General features: G+C 51.2%; 1 protein-coding gene across 1 annotated transcript in view; it reads left to right on the top strand.

Annotated features, from left to right (window-relative positions):
- DIAPH1 (diaphanous related formin 1) overlaps positions 1–23,899 on the top strand; it is a 1,046,618-nt gene that overhangs the window by 1,000,438 nt on the left and 22,281 nt on the right. Inside the window, exon 27 of the mRNA XM_078653498.1 lies at positions 11,832–11,918. Coding sequence (XP_078509624.1) covers positions 11,832–11,918 — 87 coding nt within the window. The remainder of the gene's footprint in view (positions 1–11,831; positions 11,919–23,899) is intronic.

Here is a 23,899-nt window from a genome sequence, read left to right as displayed (position 1 = left end):
TGTTGAGTTGTCCCAGCGCGTCGCCCAGTTCCTCCGCCGATAGGGGAAGGTCTAGAGCTGTCCTGGCCTCATCTGATATCGCCTTGGGGGGGAGGTCAGCTATGAATTTGTCAATCGCCTCCGGTGGGAGACTATCTCGTGGGGCGTATTGTACCTTATAGTAGTCAGCAAAGCTCGCCGCCAGGGCAGCGGGGTCCGTCATGACAATTCCCTCCCCGTCCGTGAGGCCCGGTAGAGAGATCGGCTGCAGAGTTTGTTGGCACAACCGGTGGAGCATCGTGCAGGACTTGTCGCCCCACTGGTACACCCTGCTCCGCGTGGCCAACCAGGCTTGTCGAGCCTCGTCCAGTAGGACCGAGGCATATGATTGCTGCGCCTGTAGGAGCAGTCTGAGCGCCACATCGTCATTATCTTCCCTACACCGCTCCTCAAATGCTCTCACCTTAACCGCAGCTGCCACCGTGGCCTCCTGGAGCTTTCGACGGGCTGCAGCACACCAGACGATGTCTACGCCCCGCAACGTGGGCTTCATGGCTTCCCAGACCGTCACCCTATCTACGCCTTCGGTCAAATTTTCCTGCCAATATTGGGCTATTGCTCCGCGCATGTGTGCCGTATAATCTGTCTGTTGGAGATGCCACGAAGACATCCGCCAACGGAACGGCTGGAGTGGCTTGCGTAGTTCGATCCGTACTGCGACCGGGGAGTGGTCCGACAGCCCTCGAGGTTGTATCACGGCCTGCTTCACCCTATCGAGGAAGGCCCCTGGGACAAACACACAGTCTAACCGGGAGAAGGAGCCATGCACTGCTGACACATACGTGTACTCACGCGTCCTGACATGCAGATGTCTCCAAACATCCACCCAGCCCAACCCATCAATCATTGCCTTCAGACATGTAGGGGTCGGCGCCACTGCGGCCACTTGCATTCTCTGTCTGTCCAGACCCACATCCACTACGTCATTCCAATCGCCCCCTATCACAGCCAAGCAGTCCGGAATTTCAGCCCACAATTCAAACAGACGCTCTGCCAGAGACCATTGCAGAGGTGGGGGAGCATATACACTGCCGAATACTACCAGTTCCACACCAATCATGCCCTTAACAAACACATAACGACCCTGAGGGTCAAGCCAATGGCGTTCGTGAGTATATGACAGTCGTCGATGAATGAGGACAGCTACCCCTCTCGATCCCCTGGCAAAACCTGCATGGAACACCTGGGTATAGCCAAACCGCTGTAAACTCAGCACCTTCGTCCCCAACATATGCGTCTCCTGCAATAACATGACATCCGCTGAGTCCCTCTTACCCCAGCGCAGCACCGCCCCTCGCTTAATTTTGTCCAGCATTCCCCTGACATTCCAACTAAGGATTCGCATGGAGCCACCAACAGGCGCCTTCTCCGGGGAATCACCCATAGTCACGGTGGGAGAGCTTCCAAAAACCCCAGGACCCAGCCCAAGCACCCTGTATTACATAAATCACAGCAGCAAAAATCACGTGCATCCCTGTCCAACCACCCCGTGCCCCCCCTTCCCTGTCCCCTAACACAACCCCCCCAACTACCCAACCTCCGCCTATCCCCCCTCCCCCACCCCTATACCTCATGGAACAGTGAAGTATCTGTCGCGGCATGAGGAGCTTCAGGCCCAGAACAGAGCGCCTAAAGCCACCCATACCAATGGATCCCACTACTCTCCCCAACTAACAGTACCTCCCCTTAGGGCCCCCCCTCAAACGTGAGAGGACTAGGCCGCCCATGGGTCAGTACCCCGAGCCCCATTGACTACGTGACCCGCCGCTTAAGCGCAGCGGGACAGCACCACAACAGGTACAACGCCCTTCCTGTGCCCCGCCATGGCCCAGATCTCACCACACCACGCGCCTGCCCATCAATCAGTGAGGCTACCCCCATGGCCACCAGCATAGGCTAGTGACGAAATGTCGCTTGGGAGGCAAGAATGGGGCTCCATGGCCCTCAGGTCCCAGTTCCAGATTGAGCAGTGTCTGACTGTGCACCATCCAGCTGGCCACCCCCGGATTGGGAGCGTCGCCGTGACCGAGACTTCCTGTGTCTCCTGCTCCTGTTGGAAGATTCACCTCTCTCCTGTGACGACCCACGCGATGCTCCGGGGTTCAGGCCCGGCTGGGCATTCGGTCGGATCCTGACTGTCTCGTCGGTCCAGCTAAACACCGCCTCCGGGGTATCAAAAAAGTGAGTCTTGGATTGGAACACAACTCTCAGACGAGCCGGGTACAACAGTGAATATTGGATTTTCAAACCACGCAATTTGGCTTTCGCATCTTGGAAGGACCGGCGCTGCTGCTGCACCAGCTTGGTATAATCCGGGAAAATCATAATCCTGTGACCCTCAAACAACAGGTCCTCCTTGGCTCTCGCTTCTCGAAGTATAGCGTCCCTGTCATGAAAGTTGAGGATTTTAGCGATGACTGGACGCGGCCGCTCTCCTACCGGTGGTTTCTGCACCAGGGCCCGATGGGCGCGCTCCACCACAAAGCAGCGCGACAGGACGTCTGGAGGAAGCCAACTCTCCAACCAGTGTGTCAAGAACGCATCCATGCACCCCTTCTCGCAATCCTCTGGAAAGCCCACGAAGCGCAGATTATTTCTTCGCGCCCGCCCTTCCGCATCTTCGACGCGGAGCGCCAGCCCTCTTTGGATCCTGGCCATATCCTCCACCTTCTTCTTCAGAGCCACCACATCGTCTTCCACTCCTGTAATCCGAGTCTCCGTTTCGGTGATGCGAGCTTCAGCATTGCGGAGGTCTTGACGCAGCAGCATGACATCGGCTCCAACCGCACCAATCTTGGCATCAAGCATGTCTCTAGATTGTGTAATGGCGGCCATCAGGGCCGCATTATCAGGACCTGTGCCCTGACCACCTCCGGAGGCCCCGGATCCTCCACTGGGACCCGTGAATTTATCGATCGGTCCTTGTTTGGTGGAACCAGTGCCGCCCCCACCTCTCGTCATGTTTAGCGGTAATGAGGAGGGCCACTCAGTCCCTGTGGCGGGCCTCCGGCCAACAGCAATCTGATAGCAAAGTTCACTCGGGGGACCAAGGAGATACCTTCAGAGCCTGAACGCCGTCCCCAGCGAGCACCCCCAGATCACGGGCTCCGTAGTTAAGCCCCGGGCGGCAAGCCCCTGTAGAGGTGCAAAGCAGGATAGTCTCTTCGCCCGTTCTGAGTTCCCAATGTCCCGGTCCGGATCTCCCCCAGGACCCGCGAGCTAGGGCACGCACAGTAGTGTCTCAAGACACCGGGGCGTCCAGCCCCGCCGGCCCCTCTGGCCACCCCACACCCCACCTGTGTCTCTCAGCAGCAGATACAAGGCAGGCACTCGGGTCTTCAAACAGAATAGCCCAGATCACTTCACGGGCCACAAGTCTCTGCACTGCGCCTTAGTAGTAGGTCCACCAGAGGAGAGGGGGAGGGGGGGGGGGCACTCACTGTGTGTCGCGGACTATCCGTGGATGACTCCCGGTCACCACCCGGGCAGCAGGCTCGTCTCTTCAGGCGCGTTCGTGGGTTCAGATGGGCGGCCCCATACAGCGTCAATGCCCCACTCTATCCAGCACAGCAATCAGGCCTAGCCCTCCAAATCCGACGTTGTGCTCGATCTTCCAGCACTCCAGCCGCACGGTGCTCACCCCCTCGTCCAGGAGCTAATGAAGATGCCGCCCGGCTGGGGTTCACCAAACTTGAGGCCCCGGCGTCCCCAGGGCCCGGCAGGCTGCAGTTCCACTCCGGAGCCCCCAGCGCCCGAGGCAGCTTCCAGCAGGGATGTTCTCAGTCACGCTACCGGCCCCAAGCGGCTCCGGAACCAGGCCAAGGGAGGTGCGTCTCAGGGCGCGCGTTACCAGCAAGCGCTAGGCCACCGGGCAGCCGGGCCCCAGCTGCGATCCACCTCTTCGGTCTCCTGTTTGTACGCGACCAGTGGTCCCCGGGCACAGCAGGTGCTCCACCAACACCAGGAGTGAGCCTCAGCGACCCCCCGTCATCCGGGCTCGGGCCAGCCCGGGGTCGCGAAACTCGAGGCCCCGGCCGCCCGGGGTCCGCACAGGCCACGGCACCTCCACGCCGTAGCAGGATCGCCTCAGCACAGCCTCCGGTTCCCCAGGTGCCCACAGTGGGTCTCGCTAGCTCCGGCGCTGCCGTCTCCGGGCGGGGAATCCGCCGACCGGCCCGACCACCGGCCGTCGGCCTCCCGCCCCGAAAATCGAGGTCCCGGCTCCGCTCGTGGACAACAGGCCGCGCCGCCGACTATCTCGGGACACTGGAGCGGCAGAGGGAGCGGGCGGCACACCGGAGAGGTCTGGGCGCCACCCGGAACACACTGCACACAGGTAGGGCGGTTAGCGGGCTCGGGGGCCAGGATAAGGAACGGATAATGTGCGGGCCGGCGGGAGCTCCTCTAAGCTGCGACCGCCATCTTCGCCCTCCAAGCCACGCCCCGGCTTGGAGACTTTTAAGATCATTTCTGTCTAACCGGACTAAGCAGGTGGCGATGGGGGAATTTGTATCTAAATCTTTTTCATTACCATATGGGGTCCCCCAGGGGTCCTCACTGAGTCCGACACTTTTTAATATTTGTGTCTTCCCTCGCACCCCTTATCCAGTCCTTTGGGATCAGCCTGACTAGCTATGCAGATGATACCCAAATAGTGGTGTCTCTTCTTCCAGCAGAATTAAAAAGTACAGCAACCCGTTTTAACGATTGCATGAAAGCAGTGGGGACATGGATGGCCCAAAACTGCCTCAAGTTAAACTCCAATAAGACGGAGGTGGTATGTTTTGGCAACGATCCCAATTTCTGGATGCCAGAATGGTGGCCAGATTTTCTGGGTCCTCTTGCCGCACCCAACAAGAAGGTAAAAAATCTTGGGGTGTGGATAGATCAGAAGCTCAATTTCAAAGACCAGGTTAATTCAATGGCTACTGCCACGTCCTACGCTCTTAGGTCTTGCAAGAAAATTCTGCCTCTGCTACCGTTTGAATGTCGTAAAACAGTGATCACAGCTCTCACCATGTCGAGGCTGGATTACTGTAATAGTCTGTACTTCACCATTCAGGAAGGTTCAATGCAGAAGCTGCAACTCTTACAGAATGTAGCTGCTAGACTCCTGTTGGGCATTCCTAAATATGCTCCAATAGCGGATGAGATTCGAAAATTACTCTGACTGCCACTTAGGATGCGCACCATGTTCAAGGCGATGTGTCTGGTACACAAGGCCCTTTACGGATTAGGGTCGGCCTATCTAAAAGAACGCCTTTATTGATATACGCCTAGCAGATTATTACGCTCATCAGATGCCAAACTGGTTCATGTGCCATTTGTTAGAAAGACCACCTGGGGTGGTAAAGGCTTTATAGCAAATGCAGCCAAAGCTTGGAACAAGCTTCCACATCGGCTTAGAGCAATTTCGAAACTTTTTATCTTTCGAAAGGCTTTAAAAACTTGGCTGTTTTCGGAATAGTTAATTAAGTATCACTCTTGGCTCGGTCCCTCAGGAGAGATTTCACATAGCGCCAGGACACCCATGGGTAACAGTGCGCTCTATAAATGTCATAAATAAATAAATAGGCCTTCAATGCCGGTGGCTCCGGCACCACAGGCCCCCAAGGATCCAGGCCTGGATCTGGATTGGCGCTGGTCGATCCCATGACACCTCCGGCACCGAATCCTGTTACGCCTCCGCTCCCTCCGCCGGTTGTCTCCCCAACCGACGTCGGGACCTGCACCGACCGGTACTTTTGTACCATTGTTTTCCCCTGGTGTTCCCTATCGCCCTCAGTGGCTACCCTCTAGCAGATCAGTTGGAAGAATCGTACTGGAGAAAGGAGTTGGGTGAGGCTAGTGGTCTGAACACCTCCCCAGGCCTTGACATAGTTTCTCCCCCACCGTGGCTACAGAGGAGAGTGCATCTTACGCAGTGGTGTTGCGTAGGGCGGCCGAGGCCTTAAAAGCTCGAGCTAACTATGGTGGAGGTCAGGACTAACCTCCTGACCGCGGTCCTTCAACCGTCAGCAGCCTGTTCGGAGCCCCTGCTGCCATTCAATGGGGCCCTCATGGACATCCTTTTGGGCAATTGGTGCAAGCCCAACACAGGGGCTCCTGTGGATATGATGATTGCCCGACGCAACTGCCCGGCCTTGGGCGACCCCATTTTCCACTCCCAACACCCCACCCCTTGGTGGTCCAAGCCTTGCCTTCCAAGGGCGCATTCCCTAACGCACCACCTGATAGGAAATCCAAGAAGCTGGACCATCTTGGGAAGATGTTTTCTTCTTCCAGCTTAGGACTGCCGTAGGTGAACACTGAATGTCTCTTGGGCCGTTACTCCCAATCGGTGTAGAACACGGTTGCACAGGTGCTGCCACAGTGCCTGGAGGAGGCCCAGTCCGTGCTCACCCGTGCAGTTGCAGCAGGGAGAGACGCCGCGAAGTTTGCCATCGGATGTGGGCTGAACATCGCCGACTCACTAAGCAGGACGATTTCCTAGTCAGTAGCCCTTGGATGCTACGCCTGGTTGAGATCTACTGGCTTTTCGGGTGATGTCCGAGCTACACTTTTGGACATTCCTTTTGATGGATGTTGCTTGTTTGGCAATGAAGCGGACAACGCGCTTAAGCGCTTTAAAAACTTCAGGGCTACGGCCAGGTCCTTGGGCCTAGCATCCAGCTCCCGTCCAGCGCAGTCCGCTTTTAGCTCCTATCGTGGCTAAGGAAGGGGTGCCCCGCCACGTTCTGCCCATAGCCACAGGCCTGCGCAAGCTGATCAGCCTCTGAGCAGCCGGGGATGTAGGACCCACCATCTTGGGGCTGGGAGCCAGCAGGCGGGCCAGTCCACCAGCACCCCCTCTGCAGCAGCCGCCAAGCCCTCCTAGTCCGGCCTTTCAGGGCTACCAATTGCATGTGGGCGGCAGGATTTCCCATCACCTCCCCCACTGGCTCAACATCACGTCGGACAGGTGGGTTTTGCAGATAGTCCGAAGGGGCTACTACCTCGAGACTACCCCTCCATTCATGCCACCGCAATCCCACCGCATGTCGGAGGATCACTTGGCCTTTCTCCAACAGGAAGTTACGGCTCTCTTGGCCAAGGGAGCCATTGAGGGAGTTCCTGCCCCAGAAGTAGGTTGTGGTTGTTATTCCCACTACTTTCTGGTGCCCAAGAAGGACAAAGGCCTGCGTCCTATCTTGGATCTCAGGAACATCAAACGCTTCCTCCGGAAGGAGCAGTTCAAGATGTTGACACTGGCTCAGGTCCTGTCTGCCCTCCACCCTGGAGATTGGATGGTAGCGTTGGACTTGCAGGATGCTTATTTTCACATCCCCATCCTGCCGCCCCATCGGGGCTACCTAAGGTTCACAGTAGACCACAAGCACTTTCAGTTTACTGTGCTCCCCTGTGGCCTTATCAGCGCCCCACAGGTGTTCACGAAGGTGATGGCAGTGGTTGCAGCTACTCTGCACAGATCATGGGTTCCAGTCTTCCCCTATCTCGAGGACTGGCTACTTAAGGCGGGCTCGCCCCAGGCTGTTGTCTCCCACCTACAGACTACGGCGGACCTCCTGCATTCGCCGGGGTTCACCATCAATGTGCCGAAGTCACACCTGATTCCCTCACAGAAGCTCCTTTCATAGGACCGTTTCTGGACACAATGGAGTTTCGGGCTTTTCCTCCCGAGCAGCTATTAGGGATATTAGGGCTATGATCCAGAACTTTCAGCCTCTATCCCGGGTTTCGGTCAGAATGACCCTGAGGCTACTGGGCCTCATGCCCTCCTGCATCCTGCTGCTGGACTATGCCAGGTGGCATATGCGGGCTCTGCAGTGGGACCTGAAGTTCGTATCAGGGGAATCTTTCCAAATGCGTCCAGATATTGGAGGGCACACCAATTGCAGTGGTGGCTAACAAATCAGGATTGGGTCAACAGCAAATCCCTCTCCATTCCCCAACCAGAGTTCACAGTGCTGACGAATGCATCACTTCTTGGGTGGGGCAGCCAAATGGGGGAGGCGGAGATCAGAGGCCTCTGGTCTCCGGCGGAGTCCGGGCTCCACATAAACATTCTGGAACTTCGGGTAATTCGTCTTGCTCTGTCGGGGGAAGTGTAGTGCAGGTGTTGACAGACAAAACCACGCCATGTGGTACTGCAACAAACGGGGTGGGGTCGTGTCATGGACCCTGTGTCAAGAGGCTCTCTGGCTCTGGGCATGGCTGGAACATCAAGTATATCTCTGGTGGTTCAACACCTGGCAGGTTCTCTGAACGCCAGGGCGGACAAACTCAGCCGCACGTGCATGATGGATCACAAATGGAGTCTTCACTCGGAGGTGGTGCAATGTCTCTTTCAGCAGTGGGAATAAGCCTTGGTTAGATCTATTCGCCACCGAGGAGAACATGCAATGTCAGCAATACTCGGCCTTGGAATTTCCAAGGCGCACTCGCTAGGCGACGCTTTTCGTCACGAGTGGAGTTGTGGCCTTCTATACATCATTCCTCCTATACCACTTCTGCCCAGAGTTCTAAAGAAGATCAAGCGCGACCAGGCCCAATTCATGGTTGTAGCCCTTGATTGGGCACAAAGAGTCTGGTATCCCGATCTATTACACATGACCATCGATCCTCCTATCAGACTGCCTCTTCAGGAGGATCTTCTGTTGCAGCAGAAGGGGACGGTCTTCAACCCGAACCTGTCCAGCCTGCACCTCCTTGCGTGGAGATTAAGCGGCTACGGTTGATAGCTTTCGACCTACCTCCCGAAGACTGTAATGTTGTCTTGGCAGCCAAGCGTCTCCCCACTAAATCAGTATATGCCTGTAGATGCAATAGGTTTGTGGCATGGTGCACGACAAAGGATGAAGATCCCCTTTCTGTCCCTCTTTCAGAGGTCCATTTGTATATACTTTCTTTGGCCCAGCAGGGCCAGCTCTGGGCACTCTTAAAGGTTATCGTGCAACCACCTTTGCTTTCCTTAGGCTGCTAGATCAGCTCTCTTTATTCAAGTCCCCTATTGTAAATAGATTCTTTAAGGGCATTACTCAACTCTTTCCTCCATCTCCTTTGATAATGCCCCAGTGGGACTTGAATCCTGTTCTAACCTATTTTATGCATGCTCCCTTCGTGCCTCTTCACACCTGTCCTCTCAGGCTCCTCACTCTGAGGACTGCCTTCCTTGTTGCCATCACTTCTGCTCGCAGGGTGAGTGAACTTCAGGCTCTGTCTTCCAATCCCCCTTTCTTCTCTGCATCCGGAGAAAGTGGTGCTAAGTAGGAGGCCCTTGTTCCTTCTTAAAGTGGTTACACCTTTTCACATAGGGCAAACGATCACTTTGCCCATCTTTTTCCCATCTCCGCACCCTTTCAAGTAGGAGGAGAGACTCCACCGTCTGGACACTAAGCATGCGCTGCCCTACCTCGACCGCACAAAAGATTTCCGGGAGGATGATCAGTTCTTCGTTGGGTATGTAGGTGCCAAGACAGGTCGGGCTGTTCAAAAGTGTACCATCTCTCGATGGGTTGTCCTTTGTATTAAAGTCTGTTATGCTTTCGCGAAAAAGGAACTTCCAGTGGGGCTGCTTGCTCATTCTACTAGGGCTACGTCAGCAACCACTGCATTGGCACGTTGAATCCCTCTTCTTGACAACTGCTAGGCAGCCACGTGGGCATCTATGCACACGTTCACCATACATTACTGCCTGGATAGCCAAGTCCAGAGGGATGGCTATTTTGCCCGTTCGGTCCTCTAGGGCTTTCTTGTGTCAACTTAGTTCACAGACCCACCACTGGGTATGGTATTGCTGGGGTATCTATTCTAAGGTAAGGGATCTACAACTAACTGTTTCTTTCAGATGAACAAGTTACTTACCTTCAGTAATGATGTGTATCTGTAAGAGAAATAGCTTAGTTGTAGATTCCTTACCGCCTACCCATCCTCCCCGCTCTGCGAACTGACTTCTTTTTCGGGCCCTAGTTGTGACACACCAGTGGTCATTGTTTTTCATGGCTCTGTGCTTCTGGCGTGGAAGGTCGTGTCAGAACACAGGGGCGGTGTCTAAGTAGGCACCGCAACGTCATCCTGGCGACCTTAACGGCGGACGCGGAGTCAACTGACTCCTCTACCGACGAGCAGGGGTACTGCCAAGAAAGAATTCTCCGGAACCAGTCTGCCGCCTGGGGGTAATTCTAAGGTATGGAATCTACAACTAACCTATATCTTTTATGGATACATCATTACCGAAGGTAAGTAACTTGAACTTTACTTTGTTCTATTTAATGATTTCTGATAGAGACTTCTATCCTAAGATTCCTCACCTTTTGAATATTCGCCAGGTATCAGACTGGATCTGGAAACTTTTGAGAAGTACCACTGCATGTCATTTGTTGGCGCCATGCACCCTCAGTGCCAGCTGGTCCCTCTGAGCTCATAACAGGGTACCACTGGCTCCAACCTTGACTCGTCCGCTTGCGCCGTGGTCCATGCCTCCAGAAGACGGGGCCCCAATTGTCTTCTCTGATGTCGAGTCGACACTGGTTCGACCTCGATTGAAGATATGCCTGCCTGCTATTGAGGTTCCACACCCTCTGATTGATCTATCTCCCCAACAGCAACTGTACACCCTGCATTCCTCTGTTCTGTATGGATTTGCAGAATGATTACAATGCGGGTGATGAGATTGACCAATCCTTATCATGATAGAATTGGTATAGCGACCTGCAGGAGGCTAGTGAACTGATGTATCCTCTGAGTCCGGTCTCCTCTCACCCCCTGGCCCTGCCACTGAGGAGAGTGCTTCCCATGCCATGGTTATGCATAGGTGGCTGAAGTCCTTAACCTCCAGCTCCCCACCTTGTAGGTCAAAATCAGCGTTCCTACAGAGATCCTTCAGCCAGGGCAAATGTCTACTCAGCCCTTAACCGTTTAATGAGGTCCTACCAGACACCTTGTTGGGCACGTGGGCCAAACCTTGCTCTGGGCCCCCCTGTCAACTGTCATAAGTGAGACCTATTGGCTTTACCAATGCTTGTTTAATTGTGCTGTAAACCGTACCATGTGCCACCATTTTCAGTTTTATGAGTTTCATCAGTGCAGTTAATCAGTTGTCTGGGCACCTACACTCCAACATGTTAATCTGTTCATCTACCTTCTCAGATCTACACATTTGGAAAGCAGTTGTATTAACTAGGGACATATTTGCTTTGAAAACCTGCTGTTTCCGTTTCTGTCTGTGTTTTGATAAATGTGCTGTTGCACATACAACATGAATGGAATGCTACATGGGCATATTCTTCAAATGTTCTTCTGATGGTGCAAGGGCTACGTTTCTTTAAGTGGCATAACACTATATGACAGCTGTTTGCTTGGCTGTCTGTCTTCCTCCTACAATGTGGTACCTAAGTTTCTTTGATTACTGCCAATCAAATTTCTTTATTGTAAATTGCCTTGGGCTGCCCTTTAGCTCCTTGAATGGTATCCTCTCCACTGCTGCAGCATTTCATTCCGACTTGCTGGTGCCACCGTCAAACCGATACTTTACTTGGATTTAACAAATACAATTGAAGCTTTTCTTATGGTCAAAACAAAGATGCTAGTCTGCATTCAGTCATTCAAATAAAAGTTTGTGTACGTTGTAATAATCACAGGATTGTTTAAGTAAATCTTCATGGTTAACAAACTGTTTGGTCCCAATCTAGAGAGAAAAAAATACTAGAGAGCGAGGAAAAACCGGTTGTTGGTTGATAAGTTGTAATTATAGCTATACACTCATCTATATTATGTTCTTTGTTTTTCCACAGAAGGCGATGAAACTGGTGTGATGGACAGCCTGCTTGAGGCCTTACAGACTGGGGCAGCTTTCAGAAGAAAACGAGCTCCACGACAGGGTACTTGCTTCCCGTTTTGTTCATATACTGTGGGCCAGACTCACTACTCCATACCCCACATATTTGACTTGACCATCTAGCATATTTGCCCAACATATAGTTTATGGAGTCCTATATATGACAAGGAGCTTAGTTGCAGAACACCTTCAGTTACTTAGTAAGTCATACAAGCATGCTGTGAGCGGAAGGTGCTTGTTACCATCAGCATTTGTCTGTAGATGTTTTGGGTGAGGCCTTTACACTGCATTTCAAACATCTCCTTTATGTGGTAACGTTCATTCTTTATGTTGGTTCAAGTGAGCACTAGTACTGTACAGAGTGGAAAATGCTGTGTGATCCAGTCTGTTGGACAGGGAAAGTGGCGTGTTAAAATGTACACCGAAAGTAAAGATGAAATTGGAAGAAAAAGGAATTCCCCTTTATGGTGTCCTAGACTCCTGCAATCCTTCCCTAGAGGACAAACCCAGAAGACTTCAATAATTTTAACATCTCATTTCACAGCTTTTTTCTACTAACAAAACCTTTATAAGGAAAAATACACAAATATCTCCCTAAATTGCTTTACTCTCAAGAGAAAAGGCTAAACGCTCATTGGAGGGCTGGCTCCCCATTGCTACATTTTTGGTGAAAGCATATTTGAACATTGCGCACTACTAAGCTTTCTTTTAATTCTTTTGTGCATCCATTTTCCCTGTATTTATCATCAACTTATGCCTTTTTTAGTTTTGCAGTATGTTCTTTATAGTCTTTGTGTGCTGCATTTATTTTCCTTTAACTCCACTGTCTCTCTGACTACTGTACACAGGACTGCTTTAAGCTGTGTGCCATCTTCACTGTGGAAATTAAATATAAAGCAATCACTGACATTTGCACAATCTTATATAATACCAAGGAGTGATTCTACAAGCAGCCATCGCGACATCCATTCTTAGTACGTAGAGGCATGTTTTTGTAGGATAGGCTATCCCTACTGATCCAGATACTACTTGATCTGTGCCTCTTGAATACAAAATCTCAAGTTGTGGACAAATAGTTTGTTTTAGAACACCTAAATTGTGACATCGGTTGCCCTGACTGGCCCAGTCACCATGGAGTTTGCTCTTTAGTGGAAAATGTATAACTGAGGCTTTCTGGTCTGTGGCCAGAAAGAAACAAATGTTAGTAGATCTGCTATTCATGGGAAGTTACCCATTTGTAAGCTACGTAGAAGAAGAAATCCAAACAATGACTGCAGAAAGCCAACTAACTTGTATTGCTTTACAACATGTGTTTCTGGGGCACTTTAGAAGTTACAGCAACAAAAATGGATCACAACAGTCACGTCCTGGCAGTGAACGCAACATCCAGCTGGAGTTGAGCAACAATGCAAATTTTAGAGTTTGGGTTGAAGAGATATGCTCCATCATTAGATTTTTCACATTGATAAGCATTAGTGTGTGTATGCTTATGGATAGGTATACCCTAACAAGTTTATATATAGAGCTCATCTTTTTTGTTTTTAAAACATTTTTATAATGAAAACCTAAATTCCCCATCTTGTGAATTTCCCCGATTCCGGAGTGAATATGGAAACTTTTGTAACAATTCACTCGAGTGGCAACAGGTGGCATTGTGTGGCTCTGCATCGGATCCCTCACACCTTGGATGTTACGTTGGGCCCGCTATACATGCCCTTCCTCTACTCACTGATCTCAGTTCCTTCCTTGCCGAGCCTACCAATGCTGATATTGAACTTCTCTAATACAGTCACTGCTGACAGAGATATTTCCTCAAAATTGTTTCTACAAGTGTGCAGATAATGTCACCCCCTAAGACTACAGAGTTTAGACCTTGGTGTGACTGTAACTGACAGATGTTGGTTAACGCCTCAACTCCAAACATGACTCTGTATAGTGTCTGTGCTTCACCAAGATGAGCAAGAAGGCATCCGCGACCCAAAACTTATTGTTGCTGAACTCTCTAGGTTGAAAAAGCGTTCACAGTTGAAGGTGCAGCGGTCAAGGGAGTGGACACACTTCCGATGCTGCTCCTGTGGCTGTTCATTATTGACTTCACAAGTCTCGGGTAAGTCTAATAAGTCCCACAAAACTTCTAATTATAGTCCTGCCCCTCCCACCATTCAATGTTATGCAATACTCCAGGACTCAGAGTCTTTCTCCCGCCAAAGAACCGATTTCCAATGCTAGTCTATTTCAGTCCTAACCTGAACGGACAGCAACACCGCTACAACTTCAGCAGCTCAGGGTGGCCATGATCCAGGTTTTTATTGCCACTATGGATCCCTCTGGAGTTCTTTAGACCCCAAGGATTAAGTAGGCCTCCAGCTGGTTTGCTGTTGGCGGATTCGTCCTTGACATAGACTGTGGCTCTTGACCTTGCTCAGAGGCTGACCCCTTCCCCGGCCCTGCTGACTTCCGCCACCAGCGATTCCACCTTCAGCAACATGACCACCCCCACTGGTGCAAGTGTAGATGGTGATACTGACTTCTGAAATAATCTGTAGTTTTATTGGACTCGGAGACCCATGTCCAACAAGATGGAATTATACATTATGCCCACTCTGAAACTATGTACCACAGTATGATATTGGGGACAAGGATGATGGTGACCAATATGATGATGGCAAAGTTTTTGATGACCTCCAGAATGTCAGTGGTCTGGATACCTTGCCAGACATTGGCCTTTGTTTCCTAATCCCACTGTGGCTACAGCTGAATCAGCCTCCTTTGCAATAGTAATTATGAGACCACGTGAGGCACTTGACAATACTCTATCTGCTCAAGAGGTCACAACTAATATGCTTATGGAGGTACTCCACCCAGCACAATCCAACCAGGAGCCTCTGCTCCCCTTTAATGAGGCTCTGATCAATGTTCTGGTGGGCACCAGGCAAAACCAAGATGCTGGCCATCAGTCAGTAGGCAGGTGGCGAGGCAGCACAGGCCTGCCCCTGGAGACCTGAACTTTCTTCTGCATCACCCTACTCCAGAGAGCTTAATGGTGCAGGCATCTTCCAGCCATTTGAACCCCAATTCTTTCCCCTACCTCTCCACCTGACAGGGAATCCAAAAGAATGAAGGCATTCACAAAACAAACATTCTCCTCTGCCAGCCTTTCCCTACGCTCCGTCAGCACATCATGCCTCCTGAGTAGATTCACATGCGTTATGAGGCAGGATAGTGGGCATCTTGCCAGCTGTCCCAGATGAACTCTGGCCATCCTTACAAGAGGCGGCAAAATACTCAATAGGATTTAGTTTGTACACTACTGATTGTCTGGGTAGGGCAGTTGGAACAAATATAGTGCTTAGATACCACACCTGAATTCACTTCATAGGATTCTCATCCAGTGTCCAGCAGTCCCTTCTGAGCGAAGGCAAACTCAGCCTGTGAAAGATTCAGGGAGAGTAAGATCACTGCCCATTCTTTGGGCTTAGCTCTGCCCCTTCTGCAGTTCCTCCAGCAACAACACCCCTTTCAAGGCTTCGGTAGGGGATAACTGCAGAGCCAAAGATTATATGCACCTCAGCATCAACAGGCCTCCCAGGTCTTTTGATGCCAGATATCAGGCAGACAATGTCCAGGCCCCCAGGGGCAACAGATTACCAAAACTATTAACTACTCCCCCCACAATCGCCGCTAATCCATTTTAATTTGTCCTTATGGGGCCGCAATTGCCTGGTAGGAGGTTTCATCGCCTTTCGCCTCCACGGCTGGAGGAGCATTACATCTGATCAATGGCTACTCAAGGTCATACAAAATGGATACTCCCTACCCTTTCTTTACTATCCTCTAGACATCCCAACCACACCACAATACCTCCAGCTTCTACTTACCCATACTCTGTGGAGAGGTTCAAGCTCTCTTGGCCAATAGAGCAGTAGAAAAGGCTGCATCAGAGATCAGGATTGGTTCCTACTCCAGTTCTTTCCTGGTTCCGAAAAAGGATGGAGGCATTCGCCCTATGCTCAATCTATGCCTTCTGAACTTCTTCCTCCAGAAGGACAATTTCAGGATGCCCACCCTGGTCCAAGTTCTGTCTTCCCTGGATCCAGGAGACTGGATGTTAGCGCTGGACTTGGAGGGCACATCTTTTCACATTCCTGCCATGTTGTCCCACAGACCTATGGCTTCAGGCAGGCCAGGATCACTTTCAGTTCTTTGTGCTGCTCTTTGACTTTACCAGTGCATCTCAGGTGTTCACCAAAGTGATGGTAGTAGGCAAGGCCCATTTTTAGAGCTTACATATACTAGTCTTCGATTGGCTACTGATGGTGGGCTCTGCTCAAACAGTCATCAACCACCTTCAGATGACAGCCGACCTGTTGACATAGTGGGTTTCTCCATTATTGTGCCGAAGTCACACTTGACTTCTACACAAAGGCTCCCTTTAATCGGAGCAATCCTGGGTTCAAATTTCTTCGGAGACTTTCCCCCGCCTCAATGAGTCCGGGACATTCTGGCTATAATCCCAGTGTTTCAACAATGAAACTGGGTCTCCTGCATTCTGCTCGTGGACCACATCAAGTGTGATGCGAAGTCTCATTGGGCCTAGCACAAAGGGGGTTTGTCAGAGTCCATATAGGTGTCGACGGAGACTTCAAAATATGTGCAGGGGTGACTGCTCATACGCAATTGGACTAGTTGCAACCCTCTCCCTACCCCCCCCCCCCCCCAGAACTAACAATTGTGACAGATACATTGTTGTTTGGCTGGTGAGGTAATCTGGGAGAAGTGGGGATTAGAGGTTTTGTCTCCTGTGGAGGCTTTCCTCCTCTTCAACTTGTAAGCAATTTGCTTGGCACTCAAAATGTTCCTCCTGACCATCAAGGGGCTGTTGCGTACTTGTTCTCCAAGGACAATATGACCGGCATGAAACACTGCTACAAAAAAAAGTGGCTGAGCGCTCAGGGGGATCTCACTGGTCACCTGGCAGGATCTTTAAATGCTAGTATAGGCAAACTCATCCAACGTAGATAGCGTATCATGCATATAAGTTATACTCTGATGTAGCACAGGACATCTTCCAACATTGTGGAGAACCTTGGCTTGATCTTTTTGCCTCACAGAGAACACACAGTGTCAAAACTTGTGCGTGTTGGAACTCCCAAAGCAGTCCCTCGGAGACTCTTTTTGCCAGCATTGGGGTTGGGACTCCTGTATACCTTTCTGCCCCTACTTCTCATGCTGGAGTGCTGAAAAAGATCCAGGGAGATCAGGGCCTCATCCTAGCGATTTTGAAATGGGTGAGGGGTGTGTGGTAGCCAGAACTTATTGCCATGAGCGCATGTCCCCTGTTTCAAATGCCCCTTCAGGAAGACCTTTCAGTCACAGCAGCACGCCAAGTGTCACAACAGGACAGTTGAGGTATTTCAATCCCCCTTCCAAAGTTGTTAATGTCATTCTGGCATTCAGATGTCCATCTACTAACGCAGTTTATGCAGGATGCTGAGAAACGTTTGTTAGTTTTAGCCCCAGCAGTGTTTGACTGCGTCAAGAGTTAAAGGTTATATTTTGGCTTTCTTACCCTTACCAAGTCAGGCATTCCTCTTCAAGTCACCAATTATGATGCAGTTTTTGAGGGGCTAACTCGCATGATCTGATCGAGACTACTAGCCGCAGATTCCTTAACGTAGAATTATCCCCAGGCATGAGACTGGATCCGGAGTTTTTTTTTGCCACAGCAACCTTGCGCGCTGGAGTGACGGCACCACGTGACTCCGCCCTGACGTCGTCCACTTCCGTGACGTCAGCGAGGATACACAAGTCCCACCTACATCATTTTTTTTCTCTTTTCCGCGTACAGTGCGGATCCAGATTGCGTCCTGCCCTGTTTTCAGGCCTTCTATCCCTTTCCACGCTTTGGCGTTCAGTGGAACAGTGTGCAAATGCCTTTGGGCTTCAAGACATGTGCATCCTGTGCGTGTCCCATGTCGGCGACGGACACTCACCCAAATTGCATGTGGTGCCTGGGTGAGCACCACGACTCGGCGAGCTGCGGAGCCTGCCAGCACCTTAAGCCTAAGTCACGGCGGGAGTGCCGGATGAAGTTGCCGTCGGCGTGCTTTTCCAGGTCGGTGTCATCCCAGCGTCTGTTCCCTACCTCAAAAGCAAGGAACCACCAGTTCCGTCTGCGACATCGTCTTTCTCCGCAACCCCAAGGGCGTGGCTCACCGGCTGGTAGGTCCTTCAGTTTATCTCCGAGGCCTTGTCCTCCTTTCGCTGTGGGCACCTGCTCCCCCTGGACATGCGCCCCCGCCTGTCGCCTTCCGACCTGCCATTTCCCAGCTTGGAGGCGACTAGGGCCCAAATGACAGCCTGCGCTGTGGCGCTGCAGGCTTCTTTGGCCCTCCCTCCTTCTCCTGAGACGTCTGCGGATCCCTTGCCTCACATGGGGCCTTCCGCGAAGTCGCCGGCAGCTCCGGCCCTGGCATTTTCAGCTTCTGGTTATAGGAGGGTGGAGTCGTCGAGGTGCGGTCCTTCGGGGCTCCCCTCTTTGGTGCCTGGCGTCCCTGCCTCGCCGCAAATCCCTATGGGGCTCCCTGTGGCATGGCAGGAGACGGCCGGGACTCCGGGCTTGCACCTGAGTCCCCCTTGGTCCTTTTGGAAGTTCTCCACCAGGGCTCGAGTGGATGGGAGTTGTTCCTTCCTTTTGAAGCGTCACTCCACAATTCTCTTATAGGGGCTTGGGGGCGCCCTGCCACGGGTGATCCGATGCCTCAGGCACTTCTGCATCGTCACCGCCCAGCTCCGCAGGATCCTGTTTGTCTTCCTTTCCACCCTTCTACTCAAGGCTCTCCTCTGCGGAATGCCTTTCCGTGTTTGCCTGTGCTGTTGTCTCTTCCGTCTCGGGAGGCCCGGTGGTTGGATTCATGGAGGCGTAATGTCTTCGCTTCTTCTAACGCTGCCTTGAGGGCGCTTAACACTTTGTGTGTATTGACCAGGGCTACTTCCAGTTTATGGGTCTCTGTGGAGTCCCTTCTTTCTCATGTCTCTCATGAGGGTGCCAATGCTGACTTACGGAGCCATGTGTTGGATGGTAGGGAGTTGGCCGCATTTATTCTTCGTGCTGCCTTGGATGTTGCTGATGCTTTAGACCGCGCTATGGCCACTTCTGTGGCTCTCTGTCGCCATGCTTAGCTACGTGATGCTGTTTTTCCTGAAAATATCAGGAAACGTCTGGTTGATCTACCCTTTAATGGAGTCCTTCTGTTTAACACTCATGCGTACTCCGCCATTCAACGTCTTCTTGAGGGGCTTCATCCTCCTCCTCCTCCTCAGTGGGTAGTTTTGTTGATCCTCCGGGTCTTAGTGGGAGATGTTATGCCACTGCTCCTGGAATCTGGTGTTGGAGTGCATTTTACACTTTCTGTGAAGAATGCTGTGCCCTCGGGATCCTGGGTTGGCCCACCTCTTCAGTTGGTTGATGGTTCACCCCCTTTTTTGGCAGGAGTGTTCTTTTTGGCTGCTTACTAAACCTTCTATGGTTTCTGTCGCAGGTTTTCTAAGTTGTTCTCTGATGCAGGATTTTCTTCCCTAGAGTGGTTCCCATACTTCTTCGGCTGTGTCCTACGCAATGTGGGGTATTGTAGCTATTGGATAGCCCTGTCTTAAACTGGGAAGGTGTAGGCTCCCCCTCGCGGGTTCCTTGGCCTTCTGGGTGTTGCTGTATGTGGCTGGTGCCTTTGTTTGGGCGGCTGCGGCGTTGTGCTGCGGTGTTTTTGCCCTTTGTCTGCCGTTTGGCCTGGTCCTTTGTCTGTTGTCCGGGAGGGTTATTTTCCTGCGTTGACGACTTGGTTTGGCTTACTTGTTTCTCCTTTTGTCTTCCGGCTGGTTGCTTGTTAGCACCCAGCTGTGCCCGCCTGGACGTGGTCTGGACTTTTAGTTTAGTGATGCTTGTCGGCGTCCAGCTGTGCCCGCCTGTTTTTCTGGTCCACGGCCAGGGGCCTTGGAGTGAGGCCTGGTGCCCTACTTCTTCTTTTCGGGAAGCCTTATCTCTTTCTTTTTCACCTGCCTTTTTACTGAGGCACTGTTCTGTCTGGCCTGCTGTCGTCCAGCTGTAATGAATTCGGCCGCTCTCTTCACTGGGTGTGTTCCCGGCGCACGCTTGCAGCCAGACTCTACGACACTGGAATACAAGGAGCCCCCTCGACTGGATCCAATCCTTCCTCTCTGACAGAATCCAGAGGATCCGACTCCCTCACTTCCTCTCCAAACCCACGGAAATCAGCTCCGGAGTACCCCAGGGGTCATCACTCAGCCCCACGCTCTTAATCATTTACATGGCCCCCTCGCCGCCATCGTCAGACAGCATGGGTTCAGCATTGTATCCTACGCCTACCACACTCAGCGCATCCTCTCGCTCACAAAGAATCCAGATGACACCAGACTCTGCTTCCAGGAAGGAATGAAGGAAGTAGCAGCCTGGATGAAGGACAGCTGCCTGCAGCTAAACTCAGAGAAAACCGAGGTCCTCATCCTCGGACCCATCTCCTCCGCCTGGGATCCCCCCTCCCCCCCCCGACTGCAGAAAGACAGTCACCCACGCACTCCTAACCAGCAGACTGGACTACGGCAACGCCCTCTACGCCAGAATCAACAAAACTCTTCTTCACAAACAAAGTCTCTTGTTGATCTATGATGACGCTTCACAGTGCCCTTTTCACCCTTCTTCACCTCAAAAAACTAAAACCTTTTATTCCGGCTGATGACTTTAGAATCGTTGTCCAATCACCTTTCCTGTCTAAAATTGATTATGGTAACGCAACACTCGCTGGCACACCTAAATTGCACGACCTCTGAGTTTTCATGCAGTTTTAAAATCCTTGCCTCAAGTATGCCGTGGCGAGGGGGAATCCTCTGCAAATCCTTTCTGCCTAAAAATGTTCATTCGCCAAGTCGGGGCGGGCCTCACACAGTGGCCCTTCCATCTCGAACTCCGTTCATGTTAGTTTCTTTGGCAGCCGGAGGGCACTCCTTTAAGAAAGCTTCTAGTCACAACGTCCTGACATTAGAAGTGCCTCTTCCTCGCGGATCAGGGTCCATTGTGAGATGTCGGACATCATTGTAAATCCAACAGGAACAAGCGCTATATGACCTTGTTTACCACAACCGAGGTATGGAACTGTCCGTTTAAAAGCTTGTTTAGCACTTGGTGTTCCGTGAACAGAGTGGGGTTTTACCATAATCGACAAACCAGTATAACTTTAAAGGACATTCATGGAGCACTATGGGGATGTAGTCCCGCGAGCTGATATAATTGAAACCTACTAACAAAGGGAACTAGAATAACATTACCACTTGGGAGTTACTTGTGAAATTGAATTGAAAAAAGTACTCGCCTTCGTTAATCACAGGGAAGTCAGTGTGAAATCTTGAAAATCCAGAGAAACTGTTTCTTTAAACTGGAAGAATGGACTGGTGTCCCTTTTCAATGTCTGTGAAGTTAAGTTTTTTTAAATACTCAACGAACCCACTGACATGGCAGTAAGAGGCATTTGAGGAAGAGTCGCCTGACTCGAAACGCGTCATGCCTATGTACCTCCTAATAAAAGAACAAACCAAGTATTTCTGATGTGGTCCTTGCAGCGTTGCATATAGCGTTTGTTCCTGTTGGATTTACAGAGATATCGGACACATCTCACAATGGACCCCGATCCGCAAGGAAGATATATATATATATATATATATATATATATATATATATATATATATGTATGTATGTATATATATATATATATATATATATATATATATATATATATATATATATATATGTATATATATACGTATATATATATGTATATGTGTGTATATATATATATGTGTGTATATATATATATATATATTCTATATGCTCCGGGATCCCGCAAATAGGCGGGGATTATTCACAGATTATTACTTTGATGAGTATACCCCTTGATGAGAACTAGGATTACAGGTAAGTAACTAATACATCTCAACGACTGGCTGTTAAAGGCGAGTTCGCCCCAGTCGGTTGTCTCTCACCTCCAGACTACAGCCAACCTCCTGTATTAGCTGGGGTTCACCATCAATGTGCCGAAGTCACACCTGATTTCCTCTTAGAAGCATCGGAGCGGTTCTGGACACAGCACAGTTTTGGGCTTATCCTCCCGAGCAGCGAGTCCGGAATATTTGGGCTATGATTCCATTCTTTCAGCCTCTATCCCGGGTTTCGATCAGAATGACCCTGAGGCTACTGGGCCTCATGGCCTCCTGCATCCTGCTGGTGGACTATGCCAGGTGGCATTTGCGGGCTCTGCAGTGGGACCTGAAGTTCGTATCAGGGGAATCTTTCCAAATGCGTCCAGATATTGGAGAGCACACCAATTGCAGTGGTGGCTAACAAATCAGGATTGGGTCAACAGCAAATCCCTCTCCATTCCCCAACCAGAGTTCACAGTGCTGACGAATGCATCACTTCTTGGGTGGGGCAGCCAAATGGGGGAGGCGGAGATCAGAGGCCTCTGGTCTCCGGCGGAGTCCGGGCTCCACATAAACATTCTGGAACTTCGGGTAATTCGTCTTGCACTAAAGGCATTCCTTCCCTCTGTCGGGGGAAGTGTAGTGCAGGTGTTGACAGACAACACCACGCCATGTGGTACTGCAACAAACGGGGTGGGGTCGTGTCATGGACCCTGTGTCAAGAGGCTCTCTGGCTCTGGACATGGCTGGTACATCAGGGCATACCCCTGGTGGTTCAACACCTGGTAGGTTCTCTGAAGGCCAGGGCGGACAAACTCAGACGCAGGTGCATGATGGATCACGAATGGCGTCTTCCCTCGGGGGTGTTGCAAGGTCTCCTTCAGCAGCGGGGAGAGCCTTGGTTAGATTTATTCGCCCCCTTAGAGAAAGCGCAATGTCAGCGGTTCTGCACGTTGGAATTTCCAAGGCGGCACTCGCTAGGTGACGCTTTTCCATGCGAGTGGGGTTGTGGTCTTCTGTACTCCTTTCACCTATACCACTTCTGCCCAGAGTGCTGAAGAAGATAAAGCATAACCGTGCCCAAGTCGTCCTTGAGGCTCCGGATTGGGCACGAAGAGTCTGGTATCCCGAGCTTCTGCACATGGCCATCGATCCTACGATCCGACTGCCTCTTCGGGAGGATCTTCTGTCGCAGCAGCAGGGGACAGTCCTCCACCCGAACCTGTCCAGCCTCCACCTCCTTGCGTGGAGATTGACCCGCGACAGTTGACAGCTCTCGACCTTCTGCCCGAAGTCTGTAATGTTATCTTGGCAGCCAGGCGACCCTCCATCAAATCGGTATGCGCCTGTAGATGGAGCAAGTTTGTGGCATGGTGAGCAGAAAAGTCTGTGGATCCCCTTTCTGCCACCCTTTCAGAGGTTCTTCTCTTCATTCTTTCTTTGGCCTAGCAGGGCTCTGCTCTGGGCACTCTCAAAGGCTATCTTTCGGCCATTTTGGCCTTCCTTCTGCTGCCTGACCAGCCTTCTCTTTTTAAGTCCCCTATTGTAAATCACTTCCTTAAGGGCATTACTCATTTGTTTCCTCCAAGTCCTTTCGTTATTCCCCAGTGGGAATTTAACCTGGTTCTTACTTATCGGATATGTGATCCTTTCAAGCTGCTGCATAACTGTCGTCTCAGACTCCTAACCCTTAAAACTGCCTTTCTGGTTGCCGTCACCTCTGCTCGTAGGGTGACTGAGCTACAGGCCCTTTATTCTAAGCCTCCTTTCCTGGCTGTGTATCCGGACTAGTTTGTCCTCTTCACTAGGCCTTCTTTACTTCCCAAAGTGGTTACCTCTTTCCATATAGGACAGAACATCACTTTGCCCACCTTATTTCTGTCTCTGCATCCTTCTAAAGAGGAAGAGAGGCTCCACCGTCTGGATCCAAAACGTGCGCTTTCCTTCTATCTGGATCGCACAAAACAGTTCCGGGTGGATGACCAGCTGTTTGTCGGTTATGTGAGCGCTAAGAAAGGTCGGGCTGTGCAAAAATGA

This window comes from Lissotriton helveticus, chromosome 7 (assembly GCF_964261635.1).
Source record: "Lissotriton helveticus chromosome 7, aLisHel1.1, whole genome shotgun sequence".
NCBI lineage: Eukaryota > Metazoa > Chordata > Amphibia > Caudata > Salamandridae > Lissotriton > Lissotriton helveticus.
This window is presented reverse-complemented; position numbering and strand designations above follow the sequence as displayed.